The following is a 25,048-nucleotide window of genomic DNA, read 5'->3' on the forward strand; positions in this document are numbered from 1 at the left end:
CGGGCGGCGCACAAGCTCTTTTTGTTTTTTTTTATTGTTGTTTGTTTGTTTTGGTTGCAAATATTTGCAAAATCTTTTGCAAAATCTTCCTTCTTTGCACAGCGCAATGCACTAGTTTCCCGCTTTCCCACGCGTTCCCTTGCCTCCGGGGGGGAGGGGGGGCTTCCCTTGCAAAAGCGTGCAAATGCCATGCTGCTTTCCTTGGTGCTCCGGCACCCCTCTTTTTTTGTTTATTTGTTTTTATTTTTTAATTATTATTTATTTCAAGACAAAAAAAATTGCCAGGAAAAGGCTCTCCTGCAGCCTTCATGGACCGCTTCCGTTAGAACAAGCCTCCCGGCTGCGGGCAAAGCATGCCAACGCCTCCTGAGGACTAGCGCCTTGGCTTCTGAGTCCCATGCTCCCATTGTTGCAACCTGGCTCAGCACTGGGCTTTTTTTTTGTTTTTTTAAAAGGAAAAACTGGAAATATTGGTAAAGTGAGCCCCCCATGGCACAGATGAGGGCGCAATGGGTGGGTGGGTGGCATTTCTTCCACTCCCCCCCCGCCCCGCCCTGGAGAAACTTGAAGGGCAGGCCACGCCCCTTCAGATCCAGCCAATCCCAACCAGCCCTCGCCCCACTGCCTTCTGGGAAACGTAGTCTTTCCTGCTTTGGCATTGGTCGGTTGCAAGGGCAAGGGAAGGGAAGGTGGGCAGAAGGGCTGCTGGTCCGTGGCTGGCATCCTTCGCCCACCCAGGCAGGCTGGTGGCCCCGGCTTCTCCAGCCTTCCTCCTGCGCGCCTCCTGCGCCCGATCCCGGCTGGGTTGGGCTGCCTGCTGGCTCCCCCAAGCCAGGGCGAAGCCAAGAGGGGCCGCGGGAAGGGGGCTTCTCCCGCCAGCCATGAGCAGGCAGGGCTCGGGCTCGGCGGCCGATCGCAACAAGGAGCCCATCCTGGCCGTCCTGCGGGCTTACGTGGGCACCGGGCACCGCCTGCAGGTGCTGGAGGTGGCCTCGGGCTGCGGGCTGCACGCGGCGCATTTCGCCCAAGCGCTGCCCAACCTGGAGTGGCAGCCTTCCGAGGTGGATCCCCAGGCCCTGGCCAGGTAGAGAGGGGAGGGCTTGGAGAGGTGGGTGGGGGGTTAGGCAGGGTGGGAGAAGCCCCTCTCGGCTTCCCCTGCCTACGCTGGTGGGCTGTCTTCCCCTTGGAGGCAACACAAGGCCTTCCCTTTCTTTCTCTTCCCTTCCTTTCTCTTCTCTTCCTTTCCTTCTCTCCTCTCCTCCCTTCCCTTCTTTTCCCTTCCTTTCCTTTCCCTTCCTTTCTCTTCTCTTCCGTTCCTTCTCTCCTCTACTCCCTTCCCTTCTTTTCTCTTCCTTTCCCTTCCGTTCCTTTCTCTTCTCTTCCCTTCCTTCTCTTCCTTTCCTCCTCTCCTCCCTTCCCTTCTTTTCTCTTCCATTCACTTCTCTTCCCTACCTTTCTCTTCTCTTCCTTTCCTTCCCTCCTCTCCTCTCCTCCCTTCCCTTCTTTTCTCTTTATTTCCATTCCCTTCTCGTCCTTTCTCTTCCATTCACTTCTGCTCTCTTCTCTTCCCCAAATTTCGGTGAGGAGGGGGCGAATAGCAATAGCACTTAGACATATACTGCTTCAAAGTGCTTTTACAGCCCCCTCTAAGCGGTTTACAGAGTCAGCCTATTTGCCCCCCAACAATCTGGGTCCTCATTTTGCCCACCTCGGAAGGATGGAAGGCTGAGTCAATCTTGAGCCTGTGAGAATCGAACTCATGGCAGTGGGCAGAGTGAGCTTGCAATACTGCATTCTAACCACTGGGAGGGAGGGAGTAATAGCACTTAGGCTTATATCCCGCTTCACAGTGTTTTGCAGCCCTCTCTAACCGTATAGAGTCAGCCTGTCCACCCTCCCCCACCCCCAACAATCTGGGTCCTCATTTTACTGGTTTTACTGGTTACTCATTTTACGGAAGGATGGAAGGCTGAGTCAACCTTGAGCCTGGTGAGATTTGAACTGCCAAATTGCAGTCAGGAGGCAGTCAGCAGAAGAAGCCTACAATACTGCACTCACTGCGCCAACATGGCTCATCCCGCCCCCCCCTCTCCCCCCCAAATCTTTTGGCTGCAGAAGTTGTGAATGCTCCAACACCGGACGATTTTAAGAAGCAGTTGGGTAACCATTTGTCTAAAGTGGTGTAGGGTTTCCTGCCTAAGCAGGGTGGGGGGGGGGGTGGACTAGAAGACCTCCAAGGTGCCTTCCCAGCTCTGTTATTCTATTCTAGGATGACCAACAGATTCTCCTTTCTCTTTGTCTTCATTAGCATCTCAGCCTTTATCCAAACGCTCCACCTCTCAAATGTCAAGGCGCCCATCTACCTGGACTCCTCTCAGAGCTGGGAGACCTGGGGAGGCCTGCGTCCAGATTCTTTGGATCTCATCGTCAACATCAACATGATCCACATCTCAGAGATGAAGTGCACCCAGGTGGGAGAATCGAGACTTTTCAAAGATTGCTCAGCCGTTAAATCCCTTTTGTCTCGCTGGGATTTAGGCTGGGCTTCAGGTGGTTTCACTTTGGGGATCTCCAGCTCTGTCGACTGCAACATGGAATTTATTGATTTATTTACTTACTTATTTAGTTGTTCATTTATTTACTTATTTATTTACTTATTTATTCAGTTATTTATTTATTTAGTTTGTCAAACGTGTAAAAGATAACAGGTATAAGTAGAAACATATGTATGACAACAGTAAATGGGTACGAATAAATGGAGACAGGAGGTGAGGGGCAGGAGGTACGCTGGTGCGCTTATGCTTGCCCCTTACCTTACAGATCTCTTATGAATGGGGTAAGTCTAAGTTTAACGTTATGGGGGTTTGAGGATGTAACAACGGAGTCAGGTAGAGCATTCCAGGCGTTGACCCCTCTGTTGCTGAAGTCGTGTTTTCTGCAATCGAGTTTGGAACGGTTTACCTTGAGTTTCTATCTATTGTTTTCCCGTGTATTATTGCGGTTGAAGCTGAAGTAGTCATTGACAGGTAGGATGTTGTAGCGGATAATTTTGTGTACTACGCTTAAGTCAGACCATAGGCGGGATAATTCCAGATTGTCCAAGCCCAAAATTTCAAGCCTGGTGGCATAAGGTATTCTGTTGTGAGTAGAGGAGCGGAGGACTCTTCTTGTGAAATACCTCTGGACTCGCTCGGTTATATTAATATCCGATATACGGTGTGGAATATATATGAATGGCAAAACAAAAACAAAAAACCCACCCAGAAATCTTGTAGCACTTTTTCCGACGAGCAAATTCTATTTGAAGGCAGTTGCTTTCACAAGCTGTAGTTTGCCTCATTAGGTGCTAAGAGAAAAGTGTACCAGACCTGTGAGTTTTTGACACATGGATTAATGGGTCTCTCTTCTCACACTTTAATGTACGCTGAAGCTTTGTTTTAACCAACTTAATTGTGGGGAAGTTTGGTGTCCCAGTGAAGGCGCCAGGCTAGAAACTGGGAGATGGTGAGTTCTAGTCCCAACTTAGGCACGAAAATCAGCTGGGCGATTTTGGACCAATCACTAGGAGATTGAATTCTAGGATGGGGTGGCTCAGGGGCTAAGACGCTGAGCTTGTCGATCAGAAAGGTAAGCAGTTCGGCGGTTCGAATCCCTAGCGCCACGTAACGGAGTGAGCTCCCGTGATTTGTCCCAGCTTCTGCCAACCTAGCAGTTGGAAAGTATGTAAAAAATGCAAGTAGAAAAATAGGAACCACCTTTGGTGGGAAGGGAACAGCGTTCCGTGCGCCTTTGGCGTTGAGTCATGCCGGCCACATGACCACGGAGACGTCTTCAGACAGCGCTGGCTCTTCGGCTTTGAAACGGAGATGAGCACCACCCCCTAGAGTCAGGAACGACTAGCACTTATGTGTAATGGAACCTTTACCTTAAACATGAAAGAAGGCTGGGTGACTTTGGGCCAATCACTAGGAGACTGTGAATTCTAATCCCGCTTTGGGCACAAAAATCAGACGGGTGAACCTTGCCTCACCCCCTCAACTCTAGGAAGGCGGCAACGGCAAACTTAACGACCACAGCAAAAAAAAAAAACACATTGTAAAATTGAACGCAATCATCACCAAGTTCTGGTCCCAGTTATGGTCGTAAGTCAAAGACTCGCTGGATTAAGTGTTTTGCTTTGAACAATGTCGTATTTATGTTGTGATCCTAGTTGACGTTTTTTCCAGGACTGATAGCTTCTTCTCCTCTCTTCCCCTCCTGGCTTCTGTTTCTCCAGGGCTTGTTCCAGGGAGCCGGAAAACTACTCAAACCCAAAGCAGTGATGATTACCTACGGAGTAAGTGTTTGCTCTGGGATGCTATAAGTTGAGTCATCAAAAAGCAGAGGGAGATTGTTGTTGTTGTTAGTTGCGAAGTCACGTCCGACCCATCACGACCTCATGGATAACATTCCTCCAGACCTTCCGGCCCTCTACCATTCTCCGGAGTCCATTGAAGCTCATGCCGACTGCTTCGGTGACTCCATCCAGCCCCCTCCTTCTCTCTCGTGACCTTCTTCTTTTGCCCTCCATCATTCCCAGCATGAGGCTCTTCTCCAGGGAGTCCTTCCTTCTCATTAGGTGGCCAAAGTCTTTGAGTTTCCTCTTCAGGATCTGGCCTTCTAAAGAGCAGTCAGGGTTGATCTCCTCTAGGACTGACTGGTTGGATCATCTTGCAGGGACTCGTAGGAGTCTTCTCCAGGACCAGAGTTCAAAGGCCTCCATTCTTTGGCGCTCAGCCTTCCTTATGGTCCAACCTTCACAGCCATCCATTGCAACTGGGAAAACCATAGCCGTGACTATAAGAACTTTTGTTGGCAGGGTGATGTCTCTGCTTTTTAGTATGCTGTCTAGCTTTGCCATAGCTTTCCTCCCCAGGAGCAAGCCTCTTTTGATTTCTTGGCTGCAGTCCCCATCTGCGAAGATCTTGGAGCCCAGGAAAATGAAATCTGAGGGAGATTAGCTACTCCTCTTCCACCCAAGGTTAATGCAAGGAGCTTGGAGTTTGGCCTTCTGCCTTGTCCTTCATTAATTAATTTAAATCAAATTCCTTGCTTCTATGTGTTCTTTAGACTCTGGAGGGCATAGGTGCTCTCTGTAGGGGCAAAGACTCCCCACTTTTGGGAGAGCCAACTAATGATGCCTCACCCCCATAAAAGTGACTTTCATTGGACTTAGCTCCAGAACTTATGGGTGAACTGAGAATTTTCTGAACTTTTAAAATTTTATTATGCCTCTGAGCCCAAAGCTGGCAGGGCAAGATGGCACACTTCCGTTGTCTTCATGAACTGTGAAACCTGACTCCACCTTTAAAATTCAGGCTTCCGGTCTTTGTCTCCGTGTCACCCAGAGGAATCTCTTGTGGATTGTTATTTTCTGAACTCTTTGGAGAAAAAACTTTCATCTATCGCTAGAGTGACTAAAGAAACTCCCACCTGTTTGGATCCTCTGCCTTCTGAATTCGCCTGCCTGCTCTACTTCTCCAGCTGCCCAGTTTCTACTCTGACTGATCTCCTCGCTTCATAAACCATGTCTCCAAAAAGACCACCTCCTGGAAAGCCTGGCTTTGCTACTTCTGCCCCAACGTCTGCAACGTCTAGTTCAGCTACACAGTTAAAGATAACAGAACTGATGCAACCCAAGACTACAGAGATAGACTTTCAACAAATGCTACAACAAATTTTACAGGGCCAGAAGGAAATTAAGAAACAGTTAAGGGAAATGAAAGATGAAATTAAAGAGAATCAAGCCCAAATTTTTAAGAACTCACAGAGACTGGACCTTGTGGAGGGTGGGGTGGCGGAGGCGAAAGGGGGGGTAGAGGCTTTACAGAAGGGGAACAAAGAACTCGACATTCAACAAATGAAAACAGAGTTTGAGAGAATGTCCTTTTATCTTAGATTTCAAAATGTAATAGAAGCAGATGGGGAAAATATAAGGGACATTATGACTAATATTTTAGCTGAATACATACACAAAGATAAACAGCAGATGGAATGGGAGATAGACCTAGCCTATAGAGTGAATTCAGCATATGCCAGAACACATAATGTACCCAGGGAGGTTCATATTAAATTCCTTAGGAAAACCACAAGAGATGAAATTCTGGGTGTACAAAGGGGGCAAACACTGACATACCACGACAGGGAGATAACCATTCTGAAGCAGATTCCCAAAAAAATTAGGGAAAAAAGGAAAAGCTATTCGCAATTGGCGAATAAACTATACCAGAAGGGGGTGTGGTTTAGATGGTTGATGCCTGAAGGTATGCTGATATTCTGGGAGGAGACAAGAATCAGAATCAACACACCCATAGAGGCACAGGCCTTTATGGAAAAAAATAAAGCGAACCTAGAAAAAACAGAAGACACTACAACGGCCATACAGGACACGGGAGGGGCCGGAGCTCTGCCAGCGGGGGGTGAAGGGGCAACACCAAGAATGCTCAGATCACAAAAATAAATAAGAAAACCACAATGTTATAAACAGACCGAAAGTAATAATGAATTTATAACTAGACTATATATTATAACTATATAAACTGATTGAAAATTATTTTTTCTAGAATTAATATGCTGATTTTTTATGATTATGTATTAAGGTTTGATATTTTGATGTAACCTAGGAGTCTGGAGGGAGGGGGCGTCTGCCACACTTGCAACTGCCAAAATTTGTAACCATTCCACTTACCCTTTTCCGCATAAATGTTTTAAAAAAACCAATAAAACTTCTTGGGAAAAAAAAAAAAGACTCCCCACTTTGCTGGGAAAGAAAGATGACTTTATCTAACCAATGGTCTCCTTGTTGTTTTTGCTTCCGTGTTCGACAGCCCTACGCGGTGAATGGTTTCATCACTCCACAGAGCAACGTGGATTTTGACTACAGGTTGAGGCGGAGGTGAGCAACGCAAAGCTTGGCCAGGGGAGTGGGGTGGGAGGAGTAGAAGTGAGGGGGGGTGTAGGGGGAGGGGTAATGCAAAAAAGTAAAGATGACTTTACAACTATGAAGAAATTGTTTTAGGTTGCAGAATTATTTTTTTAATAGGCTAATGATCTTCCTTCCCTTCTTCCTTCCTTCCCTTCTTCTCCTCTTTCTGTTTGCTTTCCTTCCTTCTTTTCCTCTCTCCATCCTTCCTTCTCCTCTTTCTGTTTTCTTTCCTTCCTTCTTTCCCTCCCTCCTTCATCTCCTCTTTCTCCTCCCTCTCCTCCTTTCCTTCCTCTGCTTCCTTCTTCGTCTCCTTCTTCTCCTTCTTCTTCTCTTTCTGTTTTCCTTCCTTTCCTTCTTCTCCTTCTTCTCTTTCTGTTCTCCTTCTTTCCCTCCCTCCCTCTCTTCCTCTCCTCTTTCCATTTTCCTTCCTTCCTCTGCTTCCTTCTTCTTTCTGTTTTCCTTCCTTCCTTCTTCTCCTTCTCTTTTTGTTTTCATTCTTCTCCTTCGTCTCCTCTTTCTGTTTTCCTTCCTTCCTCCCTTCCTCTATCAGCAATCCAGCTTGGGGACTCAGGGACACCGCTGTTCTGCAACAGCTTGCTGAGGCCAACGGGATGCAGTTGGAAAACATGGTAGGCTGAATTGGGAAAGGTCTCCCATTCTGTTTACAACTGGAAAAGGAACGCTTTTAACTTAGGCTGCAGTTTTACATTCAGCTTCAGCTTTCCTGTTTTAAGTCTTAGTTTTGCTTCGGTTTTTAATTTTGCTTCAGATTGTACACTTTTTGTTTTGCTTCAGATTTACAATGTTAGCTTTACGGTTTTAGTTTTCGCCTTAGCTCAGGTTTTACTGTTTCAGTATTAGTTCTACAATGTTAGTTTTCATCTGGACAGGCAGGGAATGTCCCAAAGTCAAGATGGCAGCCGTGACGGCGTGATTGACGTCTCCATACTGCCGCCCCCTTGATTATTTTGACCAACCCCTGCACACATCCCTGCCTGAATGACTCCCCCCCCCCCGTGCAGCCCAATTTCTACTGACAATTTCACCTGGCAACAGATGTGCCTCCTCCAATTTGCTATTTTGAGTTTACTTTTTCCCTAAAAATAAGCTGAGCTTCTTTCCCATCCTCTGACCAATCCTTTCCCTGGCTAAATTCTTTGGACTGGTGACCCCTCCTGGTACGTCAACCTGAGGAGACATTCTCTTCCAGCCTGGCATCTATTACCATTTTATTGTCCAGAATAGCCACAACTGTTTCTGCTTCCAGGTCGACATGCCGGCAAACAACAAGTGCCTCATTTTTCGCAAACGCTAAAGTCGCCGGACTTTAAAGTCTCCGCGCGGGAACTTCATGGACCACTTCAAGACGCGGCGGAGGTCTTCTTCTCCCCTTCTGCAGGATTTCTTCTGCTTCTCTCCTGCTGAGCTCTTCCTTCTTGACACATCCACGAGGAAGTCCTTACGGGGTGGTGGGACCAAGCGCCATAATCAATTCATAGCTGGGGAAGGAAACTTGGCGGAAGAATTGTGGTCCAACAGAGATGGTGGGTCATGTTGATCTTGACTTTTTCTGGTGGAGAGAGAGGCTGTTCATGTCTCTTTAGGGTTGGGGGCTAGATGCTTGCATTGATGGACAAGGGAGAATTCGTGGACCACTGTTGTACATGCAATGATTTGATTGGTGTAGCTATCATACATCTATCTACCTTGGACATAATGCTTCAGAATCACTTTTAGCTTCTAGGTTGTGTCCCTCACATCACAAATTTAGAGGCACTCCTTCAAGCCTCAGAAACAGGGTATGTTTCCAGGGTACATTAAGCAAACTCAGTTAACAAAACTGAACCTCTGCCTGCCAGCTTGTTGGTCCTCCATAACAGCCCCTGCTCGGTGGATTCAGAACGCTGCACCATGTAACCAAGGTTTGAAATCCTGGGATTTCAAATATCAAGATAATATCAAATATCTGCGTGGGTTTTGATTGGGATAACACGGCAAGCCACAAATCCTGGTTAATACACGAGGGTTGGGCTTGGGAGGTGAAATGAGCCATTTTGCTGGTTGTGGTTGAGGTTGCGGCTTTGGAGAAGGGCTATGAGGAGAGGAATGAGAATTTAGGAATAACACTTCAAGACAGGGCAAACTTTAAGACTTGCGGACTTCAACTCACAGAATTCCCCAGCCAGCAGAATTCTGAGAGTTGAAGTCCAGAAATCTTAAAAGTTGCTTGAGTTGGACATTACGGCTTTAAGAAGCCTGGGACATCATTTATTTTTTTCCTGCTAAATTACTAAAAGTTTTGATGTTTGAGTGGAAGGGGAGACAAAACGCTTGTAAGCTCCCTCTCTCCGGTTGAAAATATACCATCTTTTTTGGCCCCCTCTCTGCCTCCGATACAGAGCCCTCATCCAAGCCTCCCCCAGACTCCAGGACTGGCCCATGTCCGTCCGTCCCCCCAACCTCCTCACTGTCTGAATCTGCTGCCAGCTCCACTGTCCCCGTTTTCTGCAGGAATGAGAAATTGGTTGGGTTGATTTTGAACCTGGTGAATTGCACACCTCTTCACACCCTGTCAGGGGTGATAACTTACAAACTTTCTTTGCTCTCATAACGAACTGCTTGGGTGAATTGTTTGCAATCCAGTGCTTTTCACATGTCTCTAGGCAGATCAGAGTTACCTTTAATTAAGCTGATAGGCGGTTTTTAATTTTTTTTTCTTGCAACCTCTCTTCAAATGTTTTCATTTTTTTTCTTTTTAAGAGAAGAGAGAGATTATGGTTTTTTTCTATGTCCAGGAGAAGAAAATTAAATCCCTGTCTCTCTAATTTGTATGTAGAATACTATCTTCCTCTAGTGGTGACATGTGGCATATCCATGTTTCTTTCATTCTTATTTGGATGATGTGAGAACACTCAAAAAAGAGCCTTAGCTAAGAATCAGGATAACAGCAGCTTACATAATCTGTGTTGCATTTGGGTGCAAATAAATAATTACGTTTCGGCATAACTACACAAATATCACTTGGTGTTTTTTCTAGTTCACAATCTGATAGTGTGTCACTAGGGGGCAGTATTGGATAAGGTTTGTCTGGTTTCAGAAGCTAAGCAGGGCCAGTCCTGGTTAAAACCTGGATGGGTCTCCTCCAAAGGACTGCAAGGAAACGGTAAAACAGCCTGAAAAATGTGAAGAAAAACACGTTCCCTCCCTCCTCAATTTACATAGGTAAAGTTTCCCCTCGCACATGTGCTAGTCGTTCCCGACTCTAGGGGGCGGTGCTCATCTCCGTTTCAAAGCCGAAGAGCCAGCGCTGTCTGAAGGCGTCTCCGTGGTCATGTGGCCGGCAGGACTCAACGCCTAAGGTGCACGGAACGCTGTTCCCTTCCCACCAAAGGTGGTTCCTATTTTCCTACTTGCATTTTTTACGTGCTTTCGAACTGCAAGTCACGGGAGCTCACTCCGTTACGCGGCGCCAGGGATTCGAACCACTGAACTGCCGCCCTTTCTGATCGACAAGCTCAGGGTCTTAGCCACTGAGTCACCGCATCATAGTTTACATAGTCCTCAATTTATAATCTGTCACTTAGCAACCTTTCAGAGTTAGGACAGATCCCCCCCCCCAAAAAAAAAAGTTACTTATGACCTGATTCTGAAGTTCCAATGGACGGGCGGTTGGACGGGGACGGACGGACGGACACCCCCCTACCTTGCGGTACATGGCAGCATCTTAGCATCCCATGGCCATTATTTATTTATTTATTTTCCGCCTTTAAATTGCCCGCCCAGGCTAGGAAGCTAGTCCTCAAGAACAGTGAGGAGTTTGTCTTAAAGGAAGAATTCGCCATCCCGAAAGGATTTTTAAAAAGCTCCTAAGATTGAGAAGAAACTTGGCTTGTTGGTTTAATAACGAGTCTCAATTTCACAAAATATCAGAGCAGCTGAGAAGGATGTGCAACAGGGGGGGGGGAGGGCTAGTGGTTGCGGATAAGTTACAGCTCACGCAAAATCAGATGGAAGTCTGATCCAAGCGCTAGGCAGCCCTTGTCAGGAGAAGAGTTCGGATTGTGGCAGGAAAATATTTTTTAAAATAAATAGAGCTGGCCTGGGCTGAAGATGGGAAATGCAGAATTTCCCTTTATTGATTGTTTTCACCCAGCACATTAAACCACGTCCCTTCACAAGCCTTGTGCAGCTAGTCCTCGACTTACGACAGTTCATTTAGTGACCAAAGTTACCATGGCACTGGAAAAAAAAAGACACTTAGGACCGTTACACGTCTCCCCGTGGTCAAAATGTAGACACCTTGGCCCACCTTGGCCCATTTATGATGGCTGCAGTGTCACGTGATCACCGGGGGTGTGTGTGTCTCATGACCCCCTTCGGACAAGCAAAGTCCACGGGGGAAGCTAGATTCACTGAACAACTGTGTCGCTGACGCAACAACGGCAGTGATTTGCTTAACAAATGGGGCAAGAAAAGTAGTAAAACGGAGGGCAAAGCTCACAACTGTTTTGCTTAGCAACGTGCACCCAATGCTTGGTTTCTATAACAATATAAGCAGGGGTGAAATTCAGCAGCTTCTGACAGGTTGGGGAGAACCAGTAGCGGAAATTTTGAGTAGTTCGGAGAACCTGCAAATACCACCTCTGACTGGCCCCTGGAGTGGGGAGGGAATGGGGATTTTGCAGTATCCTTCCCCTGGAGTGGGGAGGGAATGGGGATTTTACAGTATCCTTCCCCTGGAGTGGGGAGGGAATGGGGATTTTGCAGTATCCTTCCCCTGGAGTGGGGAGGGAATGGGGATTTTGCAGTATCCTTCCCCTGGAGTGGGGAGGGAATGGGGATTTTGCAGTATCCTTCCCCTGGAGTGGGGAGGGAATGGGGATTTTGCAGTATCCTTCCCCCAGGAGTGGGGAGGGAATGGGGATTTTGCAGCATCCTTCCCCTGGAGTGGGGAGGGAAAGGGGATTTTGCAGTATCCTTCCCCTGGAGTGGGGAGGGAATGGGGATTTTGCAGTATCCTTCCCCTGGAGTGGGGAGGGAAAGGGGATTTTGCAGTATCCTTCCCCTGGAGTGGGGAGGGAATGGGGATTTTGCAGTATCCTTCCCCTGGAGTGGGGAGGGAAAGGGGATTTTGCAGTATCCTTCCCCTGGAGTGAGGAGGGAATGGGGATTTTGCAGTATCCTTCCCCTGGAGTGGGGAGGGAATGGGGATTTTGCAGTATCCTTCCCCTGGAGTGGGGAGGGAAAGGGGATTTTACAGTATCCTTACCCTGGAGAGGGGAAGGAATGGGGATTTTGCAGTATCCTTCCCCTGGAGTGGGGAGGGAATGGGGATTTTGCAGCATCCTTCCCCTGGAGTGGGGAGGGAATGGGGATTTTGCAGTATCCTTCCCCTGGAGTGAGGAGGGAATGGGGATTTTGCAGTATCCTTTCCCTGGAGTGAGGAGGGAATGGGGATTTTGCAGTATCCTTCCTCTGGAGTAGGGAGGGAATGGAGATTTTGCACTATCCTTTCCCAGAAGTGAGGTGGGAATGAGATTTTTACAGTATCCTTCCCCTGGAGTGAGGAGGGAATGGGGATTTTGCAGTATCCTTCCCCAGGAGTGTGTAGGAAATGGAGATTTTGCAGTATCCGTCCCTGGAGTGGGGAAGGAATGGGGATTTTGCAGTATCCTTCCCCTGCCACACCCACCAAGCCACGCCCAGAGAACCGGTAGTAAAAAAAATGAATTTCAAATGAATATAAGGCTGGCTCTGCCTTTGAGGAGGGGGTCTCTCTTGCCCATTCTACTTTCCCTCCCCTCAAGCCCACCTTAGTCCTGAAATCGGTTGAACAACTCGCAGGTCTTCTTCTCCAGAAGCTCATAAATCTTCTTCACCCGCTTGTCGTTGGCAGTCCGGACATAGCTGTTGGGGTCCAGGACAGCCATGCCGTCGTGAACTTCCCCCATGATGATGAGAGGCCCGTCCTCCGCGGTCATGTTGGGACAGGGGCAGTTCCAGTCCATGTCTGTCAAGGTGACTTCCAGATACTTGATGTCGAAGAACTTGAGGCCCATCTTCTCGTCCTTGAGAACGTCGTCCAGTGCAAAGCGGGCAATCCCAGAGTCTTGGTCCTCGAGGATCTCCATCAGCCGCCCCACGATGGCGAAATCGCTGCGGCAGAGGCTCGGCACCATCTTGCTTTTCAGGCGGCACGCTTTGCACAGCAGGGCCTTGGGGAAGGGGCAGGCCTCCTCACAGCCCTCCTTGCTGTCGAAGTTGTTCTCGTTGCCCTCGCAACCGCCGTAGATGAAGGAGTGGCACTGCTTCATCAGGTGGTTGTAGGCCCAGCGAGGCTCCCAGTTCTTACAGGGTCCTTGCACCATGGGGAGGGTACACAGGTTGACCGTGCTACTGACACAGGCCAGTTGACACTCTTCGTAAGTGTTGAAGCGGTTCTGGTTCGCCCCGCAACCGCCGTAACGGAAAGTAACACAAGAGCCTTTTTTGGAGTCAAAATACCAACGGGTTTGGTAGGCCTCACAATCCTGTGTATCGGCTTCCCTCAAGCACTCGTTGGGCGGGAGCTTCGACGTACTGGAAACTCTCGGTTCTCCCCGGGAGTGTTCCTTCTTGACGACGGAGAGTGGGAAGTCCGCTCGCAAGAGACCGGCCGAATTCCTGGCTGTACATGTGTAGATCCCAGCGTCTTCCGGCTGAGCATTGTAGATGACCAACTGGCCAATGTTGGTCACCACCATGTTGCCGTACATCTGGTCGGGTCGCATGATGAAGTTCTCCTGTTGGTCGCTCTGCTTCTCCCAGGTGATGTCGGGACGAGGACGGCCGCTCACGTCGCAGTGGAAGCTGATGGTGCCTCCCACGTAGACGAGCTGGTGGAAAGGGTTGTTGTAGAGAGCCGGCGGGATAGGCAGCTCTGGAGATGCCCCAGGGGTGGGGTGAGTCGTGGTCTCCACCGGCACCGGGCTTGTATTGGGCCAGGTGAAGATGTACTTGCAGGGTACCACGGCCAGGCTGATGCCCCGGATGCAGGCTTCGGCATCCATGTAGCACTTGTTATAGTAGGTGAGTCCATCGGAGGCGCAGGTGAAGTTGGGGTCCTTCTCACACCTATCCTTGCACTTGCAGACCGGTTGCCCATCCCAAATATCACAGTCCGAGCCCTGCTGGGTGCAGACGAAACTCTCGCAGGTGGCTTCCTGCACCAGTTCCAAGGAAGAGACGCTTCCGTCGGCGTAACGGGCAGCCACGCAACTCCGCAAGCCGCAAACGTTGGTGCAGCATTTCTCAAAGCCTTCGCAGTCCTGTCGAGGAAAAAAAGAGAAGGTGTTCAAATGCAAGGATGCTTTTTCTTGCGATGCTCGTTGCCCAGGTAGAACACCCTTTGTCCCAAGTCTAGCAAGAGCCTCTACCTGTTGTAATGGCTGGTGCCAAGCCCCTTGCGCTCACCCGTAATCGGCCGGATTTACAGGATTGCATTATGCTAGTTTGCACAGCATCCCGGATGTTTCACACAACAGCAGCGAGTTTTGACTTAGCATATTGTACCGATAGAAGGTATGAATGTCTATAAATATGTGTATGAATGTATATGCAAATAAGACCTAACCCCGCTCCCTTCTAGCACTGAATATGTTACCTAGTTTGGTTATGAAATGTCTACAAGAAAACCACCAAGCTCAAGAGACCCAATAGTCCTCTTCCTCCTCCTCCTCTTCTTCCTCCTCCTCCTTTTCCTCCTTCCTCTCCACAGATCTGGCTCCCTTCTAGCACTGATGATGTTACCTAGTTTGGTTATGAAATGTCTACAAGAAAACCACCAAGCTCAAGAGACCCCATAGTCCTCTTCCTCCTCCTCCTCCTCCTCCTCCTCCTCCTCCTCCTCCTCCTCCTCCTCCTCCTCCTCCTCCTCCTCCTCCTTTTCCTCCTCCCTCTCCACAGATCTGGCTCCCTTCTAGCACTGATGATGTTACCTAGTTTGGTTATGAAATGTCTGCAAGAAAACCACCAAGCTCAGAGAGCACCATCTTAGCAATGCTGTTTAAATCCAGCCACAGCTTTGCTTTGCTTGTTGCTCTAAATCTTGCTGAATGCCTCACCTTCGACTGGCTTCACATTACACAGCCTTAAAGGATTATTTTCAAACCACATCAGGGTGGATTTGACCACGCTGGGTGGCTGGGGAATTCCAGGAGTTGAAGTTCCACAAGTTTTTCCAAGTCGCCAAGTTTGGACACTCTTTGCTCTAGTCTGGGCCATACTACTTCTTACCCAAGCAAATGCCCGGATTGATAAGAATCCCCCCCACCCTCTCCCCCAGCCCAGTTTACACCCAGATGTCTGGTCTCCTCCTTCACACACCGCTGACACACAAAAAAATGCATTTTCTTCTCCTGCAGCCGCTGCTCATTACAGGGACCTTCCTCACCTCCTGCCCTCCAGCACGGACACAGCTCCCTTTGGCCCTTCCTTTAATTCCTCCACCACCGCCGCCAATCTCCACCACCTCAACATCCTCGCCAGTAGCACCGCGCCAGGATTTTTCATCCTGTAATGTCGGGGACGGGGGGTGTAGGATTTCACCCCACTCCACAACTATGCTGCTTTTGGCTTTGTACACTTTTCTCCCCGGAGATTGCTTGCAATCGGTCATTTGGGGAGGGTGGGGAAGGAAGGTGGGAAGAAGATGGGGCTGTAGAAGGAGAGAGGACATCTCTTGGGAGCGGACGTCTGGTGACCCCCCCACAGCCGTCTCCGTCGGTAAACCTATCAAAGAGTTTTGCCACCGCTTTTTTCCAAATTTTTTCTCCCAGTCCACTTCCCATGGGTGCCAGTCCTTAGGTGGGCAGTTTCAAAAACTGAGCGGTATTTTAATAAAACGGAAAATCTTCCCTCTTTTGTTTAAGTATAAGGGCATAACTTTCGGCGCCCAGGAAAAACCACCATAACCTTCTAAGAACTCTGATAAGGACGTCGGTCTCGGATACAAGGTTAGAAGAGAACTTGTGAAGGCTACTGACCGGACACAATCAGGGCTAATTTACTCAAGGGTCCCGATTCAGTCCTGGGAGCAGAAGATTTGCCTGAATGCCTAACAGGAGGACCTAAAGTGACCTTACTAAAGGTTTACACACGCCTTGTTCTTCAAATGAGGCTGCAAATGCTTTGGAGGGCTTGGGACATCTCCCTCCTCTGAACATATTCAAAGCTGTGGTCTTTTGTCACCAAGGAAAAAGCAAATCGGAGCGACAGTATCCTGGTCCCAGTGAACTGCCCAGCAGGCAGTTGGGTGTGGGTGAGGAATCGACCCAGGATCTCCTGGAAATTCATTTCTGGGATCCGTTTTAAGGAGCCTCTTGAACCAAAGGAGGGAGGAGGAACAGGGAAAGGAAGAAAGGGTAAAGCCGAAGAAGTAAGGGAGGGGAAGCAAGAGTAGGAGAGAGGGTAAGAAGGAGGAGGAGGAGGAGAGAGGAGGGTGGGGGAAAGAGAGGGAAAGAAGAAGGGAGGAAGGATGAGGAGGAAAGAAGAAGGCAGAGAAGGGAGGTTGAGAAGATAGAACAAGGTTGTGGCAGAATAAGATGGAGACACGGGGTGGCCATAAAAGTGACCCAAAATATACTTTATGATTTTGTAAGAAGATAACGATAAACACGAATCGTTAACAGATAAAGGTTAATGTATATTTGTGAATGAATTTGAAAGGGGGAAAAAAAAACTTGAACCGGAGACGTGCAAAGCTCAGCTCTCCCCCTGGTGCACAGCGAGAAACTTAAAATCCCCCCCCCCCCCAAAAAAATGTCCAACTTGGAGAGAACCTTTTCACCCCTTCTGGGCAGGAAGCTGCCCTGCTCAGCAACCCCATCCTCTAGCTTAACCACCCCTCCACTCCATCCCTGTTTTATCCCCCCCCCCCGTCTCCTCCCCAAAAGAACGACCCAGGTGTTTCTGCTCCATCCAGGGCTGAAGATGTACCTGGGGAGCAGCGTCCCCCCCTCCACGCGGAAGTCTCACCTGATCGGCTTGGCACTCCCTCTCGCAGGTGCTCTGTGCATCCACCCAGAGGTTTGGGTTCAGCTGGTTGGGGCACATCCCCAGGTGGTTGGTTCTGATTGGCTGGAGGCTGGCCCCTTCTGCCAGGACAGAGACCAGAGAGAGGAGAAGTGAAGGCAGCATGGAGTCTAGAGGCAGCCCTGATGTTCTAAGCATTCGCAGGCAGCCTGCTGCCTTCGGTCGCTTCCCTGCAGAAGCCCAGAAAAGCATCCGGCTGAGGCAGGCTCCTATAACCAACCTATCTCTCTCTCTCTCCTCTCTCTCTCCCTCACCCTACCAGGAACAGTCTTCCACTCTGCCCTGTGTGATAGACAAAACAATCACATTTGCAAAGAGAGGAAGGGGGGGAGAGAGAGAGAGAGAAGGAGAGAGAAAGAGAGAGAGAGGAGGTAGCCGTCTGGCGATGGAGACACCCAAATCAAAATAAAAGTGCTTCTTTCTCTCCCCCCTCTCCCCTGGAGAATCTTCTCATCTTCTCAGCATCCTCTCCGGTCTAAGGTTCACGCCAGGCAGTGCCCCAAAGCTTGCCGGGCCTTTCCCAAAAGGGCATCTTTTGACCCAGGGCCACCCTTCACAAGACCTGCCTCCCAGCCAGATGCTCCGTTGTTTTCCAACTTCACTCCGTCTCGCGACTCCTTTGTCTTTTTCTCTGCCTCTCCTGACTCAAGGGGGTCTTCTCGTGAGCATTGGGGGAGCCTCGTGGTTTGAAAAACAACAACAACAACAACTAGGGTGGGGTGGGGGGAGGTGGCTCTTGGATCCGAGTCACCAGCAACTCAAGAGTTGGGTTTGGGAAAAAAACTCGAAACAAACAGAAATCCTCTCCTAGATTTTGGGGAGCAGATTTTGGGGAGCCTCGAACCGACACATCCGACGCCTGGCCAGCTGCTAACAGGGTTATAAAGCTCTTCTGTTTGTGTGTGTGTAGGGGGAGAGCAGAGCAGGAGGAAGAGGAGGAGGAGGAAGGGGGGTCTGTAACCTGAATCTTTCCTCCTCACCCATGTTTAGGATTTGGGAATAGAAGAGAAGTTGACCTCAGACGCTAACCCTGTCTGGGTTGACCAACTGAGCAAATACGAGCAGAAGATCAAAGTCGGGGGAGGAAGGAGCCGTAGGGAGACCTCGGGCTTCCCAAAAAAGACAGCAAGACCCTCTCTCTCTCACACACACACATACACACACCAGGGGATTGAATTTTTTCAAGATGAGAGAACACCAGACGTTCTCCCGTCCTTGGGAAACGAGGCTGACCATAGGAAGGTTTGGACAAGACTAGGCCTCTTATACACTGTTGTTGTTGGTTGTGAAGTCGTGTCTGACCCATCGTGACCCCAAGAACAACCTTCCTCCAGGCCTTCCTGTCCTCTGCCATCCTCTGGAGTCCATTGGAGCTCACACTGACTGCTTCAGTGACTCCATCCAGCCCCCTCATTCTCTGCCGTCCCCTTCTTCTTTTGTCCTCAATCTTTCCCAGCATGAGGCTCTTCTCCAGGGAGTCCTTCCTTCTCATTAGGTGGCCAAAGTCTTTTGAGTTTCCTCTTCAGGATCTGGCCTTCTAAAGAGCAGCCAGGGTTGATATCCTCTAGGACTGATCGGTTGGATCACCTTGCAGTCCAAGGGACTCAATGCAGGAGTCTTCTCCAGCACCAGAGTTCAAAGGCCTCTTGTACACTATCTGGAGGTATTTTTATATGGAGAAGTGGGAGGAAAGGTTTTTTCTTCTCAATCTTGTCCTCGAAAGCAAAGTCTCCCAAGCCAAGTTGGTGAACATCAGTTTCCGCTCCAATGAAAGATATTGAGAAGGTGGCAGGCGATGGAAGCGAGGAATGTCTACTTCCTAACAATCAGGCCACAGGAAACCTTGGTATGGACTGGTGGTGGTGATGATGGAGGAGGAGGAGGAAGAGAAGGAGGAGGAGGAGAAGAAGAGGAGGGGGAGAAGGGGGAGGAGAAGAAGAAGAGGAGGAGGAGAAAAGAAGAAGAAGGAGGAGGAGGAGGAGGAGGAGGAGGAGGAGGAGTGAACTGAAGAGGGTTATGCACAGGAGATGCCCTCGCAATATGACAGATTTGGAATAACAGAGTTGGAAGGGACCTTGGAGGTCTTCTAGTCCAACCACCTGCTCGAGCAGGAGACCCTATGCCAATTCCAGGCAAACGGTAGTCCAGTCAAGCCTCCAGTGATGGAGCACCCACAACTTCTGAAGGTAGGATCGAACTGCTGGTGGTCGGCAGAATTAAGACCGCAATACCGCCGTTTAGCCACTGTGCCACCACAGCTTCAATCGGAGTTGAAAAGCTTCTTCACACAGCGGTCTCTGGCGACGATGAATTGATTCTCACCTCTAGGACACCTTGTGAGCTTGCTGGAAGAGCAGAGATGGCTGGACCTGCATGCCAAGGGACAGAAACAGTCTCCTTAGTTATGTATGTATATGGTTGCGGTTGTGTATTGGAGCCTCCTTTGCCATTTCTACTCATCACAGTTATGACTTAGGGGCCTGTAGCACCCACTTGTAACAAGCCCCTCCCCTTTTATTTCTGGCTCCACCCCATTAATTGGGGGTCCCTTCCTCATCCTTGTTGTCTCCCTAAGCAATCCTAAGGCGTCTATGGAGATTCTCAGTCACCCAAGGTCTTGGTTTGTCCCAAAGGTACTTTTTAAAAATAATAATAATATTTTTTTACATTTTCCAACATTTAAAAAACAAAACACAAAAGACAAATTTAGGATGTCTATGGAGATTCTCAGTCACCCAAGGTCTTGGTTGTCCCAAAGGTAAAAATAATAATAATATTTTTTTACATTTTCCAACATTTAAAGAACAAAACACAAAAGACAAATTTACGCTTTAACAGCTTTTCCGTATCAGTATCCATATTTTCCGTAACAATCCCATTTACAAACAATTCTCTCTCTATATCACTAGCCTAAGTTACATCCTTGTTTCAATTCTATATATTATACTTCTACCCTTTATACCTTACGTTTTACGTTTACTCTCAAGCCAGGAATGCCATCTATTCCAAATTAGTGCTTGGTTTCTTCCCTCTCCTTCATTCCCATAGACAATCTATCCATTTCTGCACATTCATAGATTTTCTTTCTAATAATTGGGTCTGGGGGGAGGGGATATCTGTTTGTTTCCAGTTCTGTGCTAGTACAATTCTACTTGCAGTTAATATGTGTAATACTATGCATTGTAATTTTTTTCTCCCTTTTCCCATCAAAGATTCCCGGGAGAAACAATTCCGACTTCAGCTCTATCCTTTCCTCAGTTATCTTTTCCAGCCACTTCGTTATCTTGCGCCAATACTTTTTTCAAGAGGCAACTGGACATTCTGGCTTTTCTTTGAAGATGTTTGCTTCCCATCCCAAAAACATTTTTGGCTCTGACTGGACGGTGGAGCAACGGAAGGATTTATACTCCTTGCAGACAGCTGGTCATTTGCTAAAAGGATGCAAATGACCAGCTTTCTGCAAGGAATATAAATCCTTCCATTCCCCCACCATCCAGTCAGAGCTGAAGAAGCTTCTTGGATGAGAAGTGAAACGTCTTCCAAGAAAAGCAAGAAAGTCCAGATGCCTCTTGAAAAAAGCGCCTTTGGGACAATCCTAGGACCTCCAAAAGAAAGAGAGAAAGGAAAGTCCTTTTCTTAAATCTGTATACGCTGCCAGAGAGGTATAAAATTTCTTGGGTGCAGAATTTAGGATGACAAGAGCCAATGCCTGTATCTTGGAATACCAGATTTGAAAAACTTCTTAAATCAAGTCTAGTGACATGGCGTTCCAATATCTCAGGGGCAACCCCTGAGATATGGGAAGACTGCTATCCTGTCTCCCCTGGTCCTTCTTTTCATTAAACCAGATGGATTGGGCCGGTGTGTGTGATCTGATAGCGATGTCCCAATATCTAAGGAGCCGCCACAGAGAAGAGAGGGATTGGGAGGAGCTCACAAAAGGATTGGGAAATCCTCTTGTGAGTTTTGTTAAGCTCCTCAAAAGCTGTCATGGAAAAAAAAAAGTCTAGCACCAGGCAGTACACTGAACAGTTGGCGGAGCTAAAATAAATCCTCACCGAGAATTGTGTTGCTAGGAAGAAGAATCAGCCAGGAAATTTTGGACCTACAAACCTCACGTTGGAAAAGTTGGGTGCTGTCTGTAACCCCATCTTTGCCAGGAAAGGCCAGGAAGAAGCAGGACATTTCAGAAGCCTCTTTCAAGTTCACTTTGATTTAAATTCCTTAACAGGGAAAAAGAAAGAGTTATGGGCTCAAAAAACACACCCACGCACCCTGGTCTTTGCCACCTTAATAGAAGCCATCGCAGAATCGCAACAAATCACAAAACTATTTGGAAAACCTATTTATGCATTTATTAGTGAAGGGTTGAATTAAAACATTTATATAGCTGCCGGTCTATGGGCTGTTCCCAAATATATATATTTTTTCAATATCAAAATGTTTTAAAAATTAGAAAACACAAATGAAAACAGAACACATTAAAAACAACAAAAAGGTGGTGCCAGTCCCTGCTAACAGATCATCATCTTATCTCCCAATGCTGAATTGAAATCTCTCTCCGTCTGTGTGTGTCTCTCTGTTTCTCTTTGTGTGTGTGTGTGTGTCTGTTTGCACATACGTGTATATGTGCATTCAGAATACTATAGACTTTTATTCCCACAGAGGAAGGGAAGCTAAGTTGTTATATATAAAGAGCTGACTATACTCTATAACAGAAGGGGGGAAAAGCAACACGAAGCTAGGAAAACCGTCCGCCATCTTCTTTCATTATAGCAAGTTTTGATGGTAGGCGTCCCTTCCATTTCTCCTTCCTTGCTATTGTGCGTCTTCTAATCTGGCGTTTCTCAAACTCAGCATTTTAAAGACATGCAGACTTCAATTCCCAGAAGTCCCCAGCCAGGACTTCAATGCTGGGAGTTGAAATCCACGTGTCTTATGGCTGCCAACTTTGAGAAGCTCCGTTCTACGCCTTCGTAAAGTCAAATGGTCTGCCCCCCCCCACCTTACTCCTCAACCTAAATTCCAGGGATTGCTCAGGGGGCTAAATTGGACCCATAAACCAGATGTGTGTCAGCTTTAGACTAATTGACACCCCAGGTGAAGAGTTCTTTTCACACGTCTTCTGTTTGTTCAGCTGTTGACTTCTTCGTCTTCTTGAGAACGCAGAATCCTAGGATGGGAAGGGACCTTGGAGGTCTTCTAGTCCAGGGGTCACCAACCTTTCGGACCTCAGGGACCACTAAATTCATAATTTTAAATCCCGCGGACCGCTAATATGTTCTGACTGGCTGGATGGGCGTGGCTAGGTGGTCATGTGACCGGGTGGGCGTGGCTAACTCAATGTCACTCACATCGAGGGGCACCTCGCCAGCCTCTACTTGCCCCTCCCCTCCCAGCCACTCCTCCCCTGCCCGCCTGGGCTCCCTTAGGGCCCCCAACAGGAAGCAGTTGTTGGAGCTTAGTAGCTGCCATGAGAAAGAGTTGGCAAAACAGCTCAGTTCAAATTGGATCTGACCAAGAAGGAGGCTCAGCAGAAGCACCTCAGTGAGGACTACCAGCATAGGCTTTCCAAGCAGAGTGAAGACCTGCGGGAGTGCAAGGCCAGGGACCGGTCAGGTCCTCTTTTAGGATAACCCCCAGAAACTTAAAACTGGCCACTTGCTCCACTCGGTCTCCATGGATAAGCAAGGGCTGAATGTCTGATCTACTCCTTCTGTAGTCCACTATAAGCTCCTTGGCCTTATTGGTGTTAAGGACCAAGTTATGGTCTCCACACCACGAAAGCAACCCTTCCACCTCATCTCGATAGGCAAACTCTTCCCCCCCCCGCCCTCCAGAAATTAGTCCCACCGCTGTTGTATCAATATGCAAATTTAATAATAATATTACTAGTGTGAGTGGAAATCCAGTCATGCACATAAAGAATAGAATATAAAAGAATAACAGCGTTGGAAGGGACCTTGGAGGTCTTCTAGTCCTTAGGCAGGAAACCCTACACCACTTCAGACAAATGGTTATCCAACATCTTCTTAAAAACTCCCAGTGTTGGAGCATTCACAACTTCTGGAGGCAAGTTGTTCCACTGATTAACTGTCAGGAAATTTCTCCTTAGTTCTAAGTTGCTTCTCTCCTTGATTAGTTTCCACCCATTGCTTCTTGTCCTGCCTTGAGGTGCTTTGGAGAATAGCTTGACTCCCTCTTCTTTGTGGCAGCTCCTGAGATATTAGAACACTGCTATCATGTCCTTCTTTTCACTAAACATTAGACATACCCAGTTCCTGCAACCGTTCTTCATATGTTTTAGTCTCCAGTCCCCTAATCATCTTTGTTGCTCTTCTCTGCACCTTTTCTAGAATCTCCACATCTTTTTGACATCGTGGCGACCAAAACTGGATGTCGTATTCCAAGTGTGGCCTTACCAAGGCCTTATAAAGTGGTATTAACACTTCACGTGATCTTGATTCTATCCCTCTGTTGATGCAGCCTAGAACTGTGTTGGCTTTTTTGGCAGCTGGCTCATATTTAAATGGTTGTCTACTAGGATTCCAGAGTAAGAGACTCTACATGCAACCCTGGGGTGTACCTCTGCGGGGTTCACAAAAATCAAGCCACAATTAAGGCATCATGTCCCTATGCCTTTCTTACTCGCACCGTGACACGCATGAAAAAGGGGTGGGGCTTCAATGGCATAAACGCGGCCGCCATCTTGACTTTTTGGACTTCTCCTCATGGACACTCCTCCATCCTATGAGTGCTCTTGGCTTGTCTCTCTGTGCCGAATGAGTGAATTCCCAAAGGCATCCTTGGGGGGGGGGGGAATAAACAATCCTGGCTAAGGAATGTGTTTTCAGGAACAGAAATAAACCCAGTGCCTTCCTCACACATCTACAAACAGCCTCAGTGCCCCCAACCTCTGCCAGCTTCATTTCAAAGGGTCGGCTGGTTTGAACAAGAAAACTCGGCCTCGTGTTCGCTATCATGAAACAACTGGGATTAGAAAACTGCCCAGAGATATTTCATTAGATCTTTTCTGCTCTCTGCCCCTCCCTCTGACCAAAAAAACCCTTTGTCAGTTAGGTAAAAGCTCTGGGAAGGAACATACTCCCCAAGGAGGGAAGGTCCAGGAAAAAGAGAGAGAGAGAAAGAGAAAAAAAGGAAGAGAGAGAGAGAGAGAAAGAGAGAAGAAGGGAAGGAAGAGGAAGAAGGAAGAAAGAAGAGGGAGGGAAGGAAGGAAGGAGAGAGAGAAAGATATCCAGAAAGAAAAAGAAATCCAAAAAGAAAAAGAAACCCAAAAAGAAAGAAATCCAGAAAGAAGGAAGGAATAAAGAAATCAAGAAAGGAGGGAGGGAAGAAATAGGAAGGAAGGAGGGAAAGGAAGGGAAGGAGGGGAAGAAAGGAAAGGAGAGAGCGAGATTCAGAAAGAAAACCAGAAAGAGAAAGAAATCCAGAAAGAAAGAAATCTAAAAAGAAAGAAAGAAGGAAGGAAGAAGGAAGGAAAGAAAGAAAGAAAAAGAATGAATGAAATCCAGAAAGAAGGAAGAAATCAAGAAAGGAGGGAAGGAGGGAGGGAGGGAAGAAATAGGAAGGAAGGAGGGAAGGGAAGGAAGGGAAGAAAGAGGAAGAAGGAAGGAGAGGGAGGGAGATCCAGAAAGGAAGAAATCTAAAAAGAAGGAAGGAAGGAAGAAAGGAAGGAAGAAAGAAAGAAAAAGAAAGAAAGAAAGACTTAACATTTCCCAAACTTTTGACACCTGGAACCCCAAAGGTTGGGAGAGAGAGAGAGAGAGAGAGAGAGGGAGGGAGGGAGGGAGGGAGGGAGGGAGAGAGAGAGAGAGAGAGAGAGAGAGAGAGAGAGAGAGAGAGAGAGAGAGAGAGAGAGAGAGAGAGAGAGAGAGAGAGAGACAATCCTGTGTCTTAATCAACCAGCCGCTCACTCTACGACATCCGGGGTTGGAGAGCCGATCCTGGGATGCCTCTCACTCCTTGCGCGGGAAATCAAACACCAGGAAGCCC

The 25,048-nt window shown here is 48.0% G+C and overlaps 3 protein-coding genes across 3 annotated transcripts in view; 2 read left to right on the forward strand and 1 right to left on the reverse strand.

Moving 5' to 3' along the window:
• Positions 1–25,048, forward strand: part of ABCA3 (ATP binding cassette subfamily A member 3) — a 392,707-nt gene that overhangs the window by 99,752 nt on the left and 267,907 nt on the right. The window lies entirely within an intron of this gene.
• METTL26 (methyltransferase like 26) lies at positions 643–9,970 on the forward strand. The gene is made up of 6 exons (XM_081965953.1): positions 643–1,084; positions 2,309–2,471; positions 4,277–4,336; positions 6,867–6,934; positions 7,515–7,593; positions 8,232–9,970. The coding sequence occupies exons 1-6, from the start codon at positions 882–884 to the stop codon at positions 8,277–8,279; spliced, it is 621 nt and encodes a 206-aa protein (XP_081822079.1). The 5' UTR covers positions 643–881; the 3' UTR covers positions 8,280–9,970.
• WFIKKN1 (WAP, follistatin/kazal, immunoglobulin, kunitz and netrin domain containing 1) lies at positions 12,778–17,140 on the reverse strand (the record flags this gene model as incomplete). The annotated part of the gene is made up of 2 exons (XM_081966033.1): positions 12,778–14,271; positions 16,979–17,140. 2 exons carry the CDS (start codon positions 17,138–17,140, stop codon positions 12,778–12,780), a joined length of 1,656 nt encoding a protein of 551 aa, XP_081822159.1.

The sequence above is a fragment of the Natrix helvetica genome, assembly GCF_964273705.1.
Source record: "Natrix helvetica genome assembly, chromosome: 13".
NCBI classification, from domain to species: Eukaryota; Metazoa; Chordata; class Lepidosauria; order Squamata; family Natricidae; genus Natrix; species Natrix helvetica.

Bases quoted from the DNA above. Each gene is read 5' to 3' on its own strand.
- METTL26 (XM_081965953.1), top strand. From the start codon at position 882: ATGAGCAGGCAGGGCTCGGGCTCGGCGGCCGATCGCAACAAGGAGCCC. The intron at 1,085-2,308 runs GTAGAGAGGGGA...TGTCTTCATTAG, and splicing joins GATCCCCAGGCCCTGGCCAG to CATCTCAGCCTTTATCCAAA. The intron at 7,594-8,231 runs GTAGGCTGAATT...TTCTGCTTCCAG, and splicing joins GGATGCAGTTGGAAAACATG to GTCGACATGCCGGCAAACAA.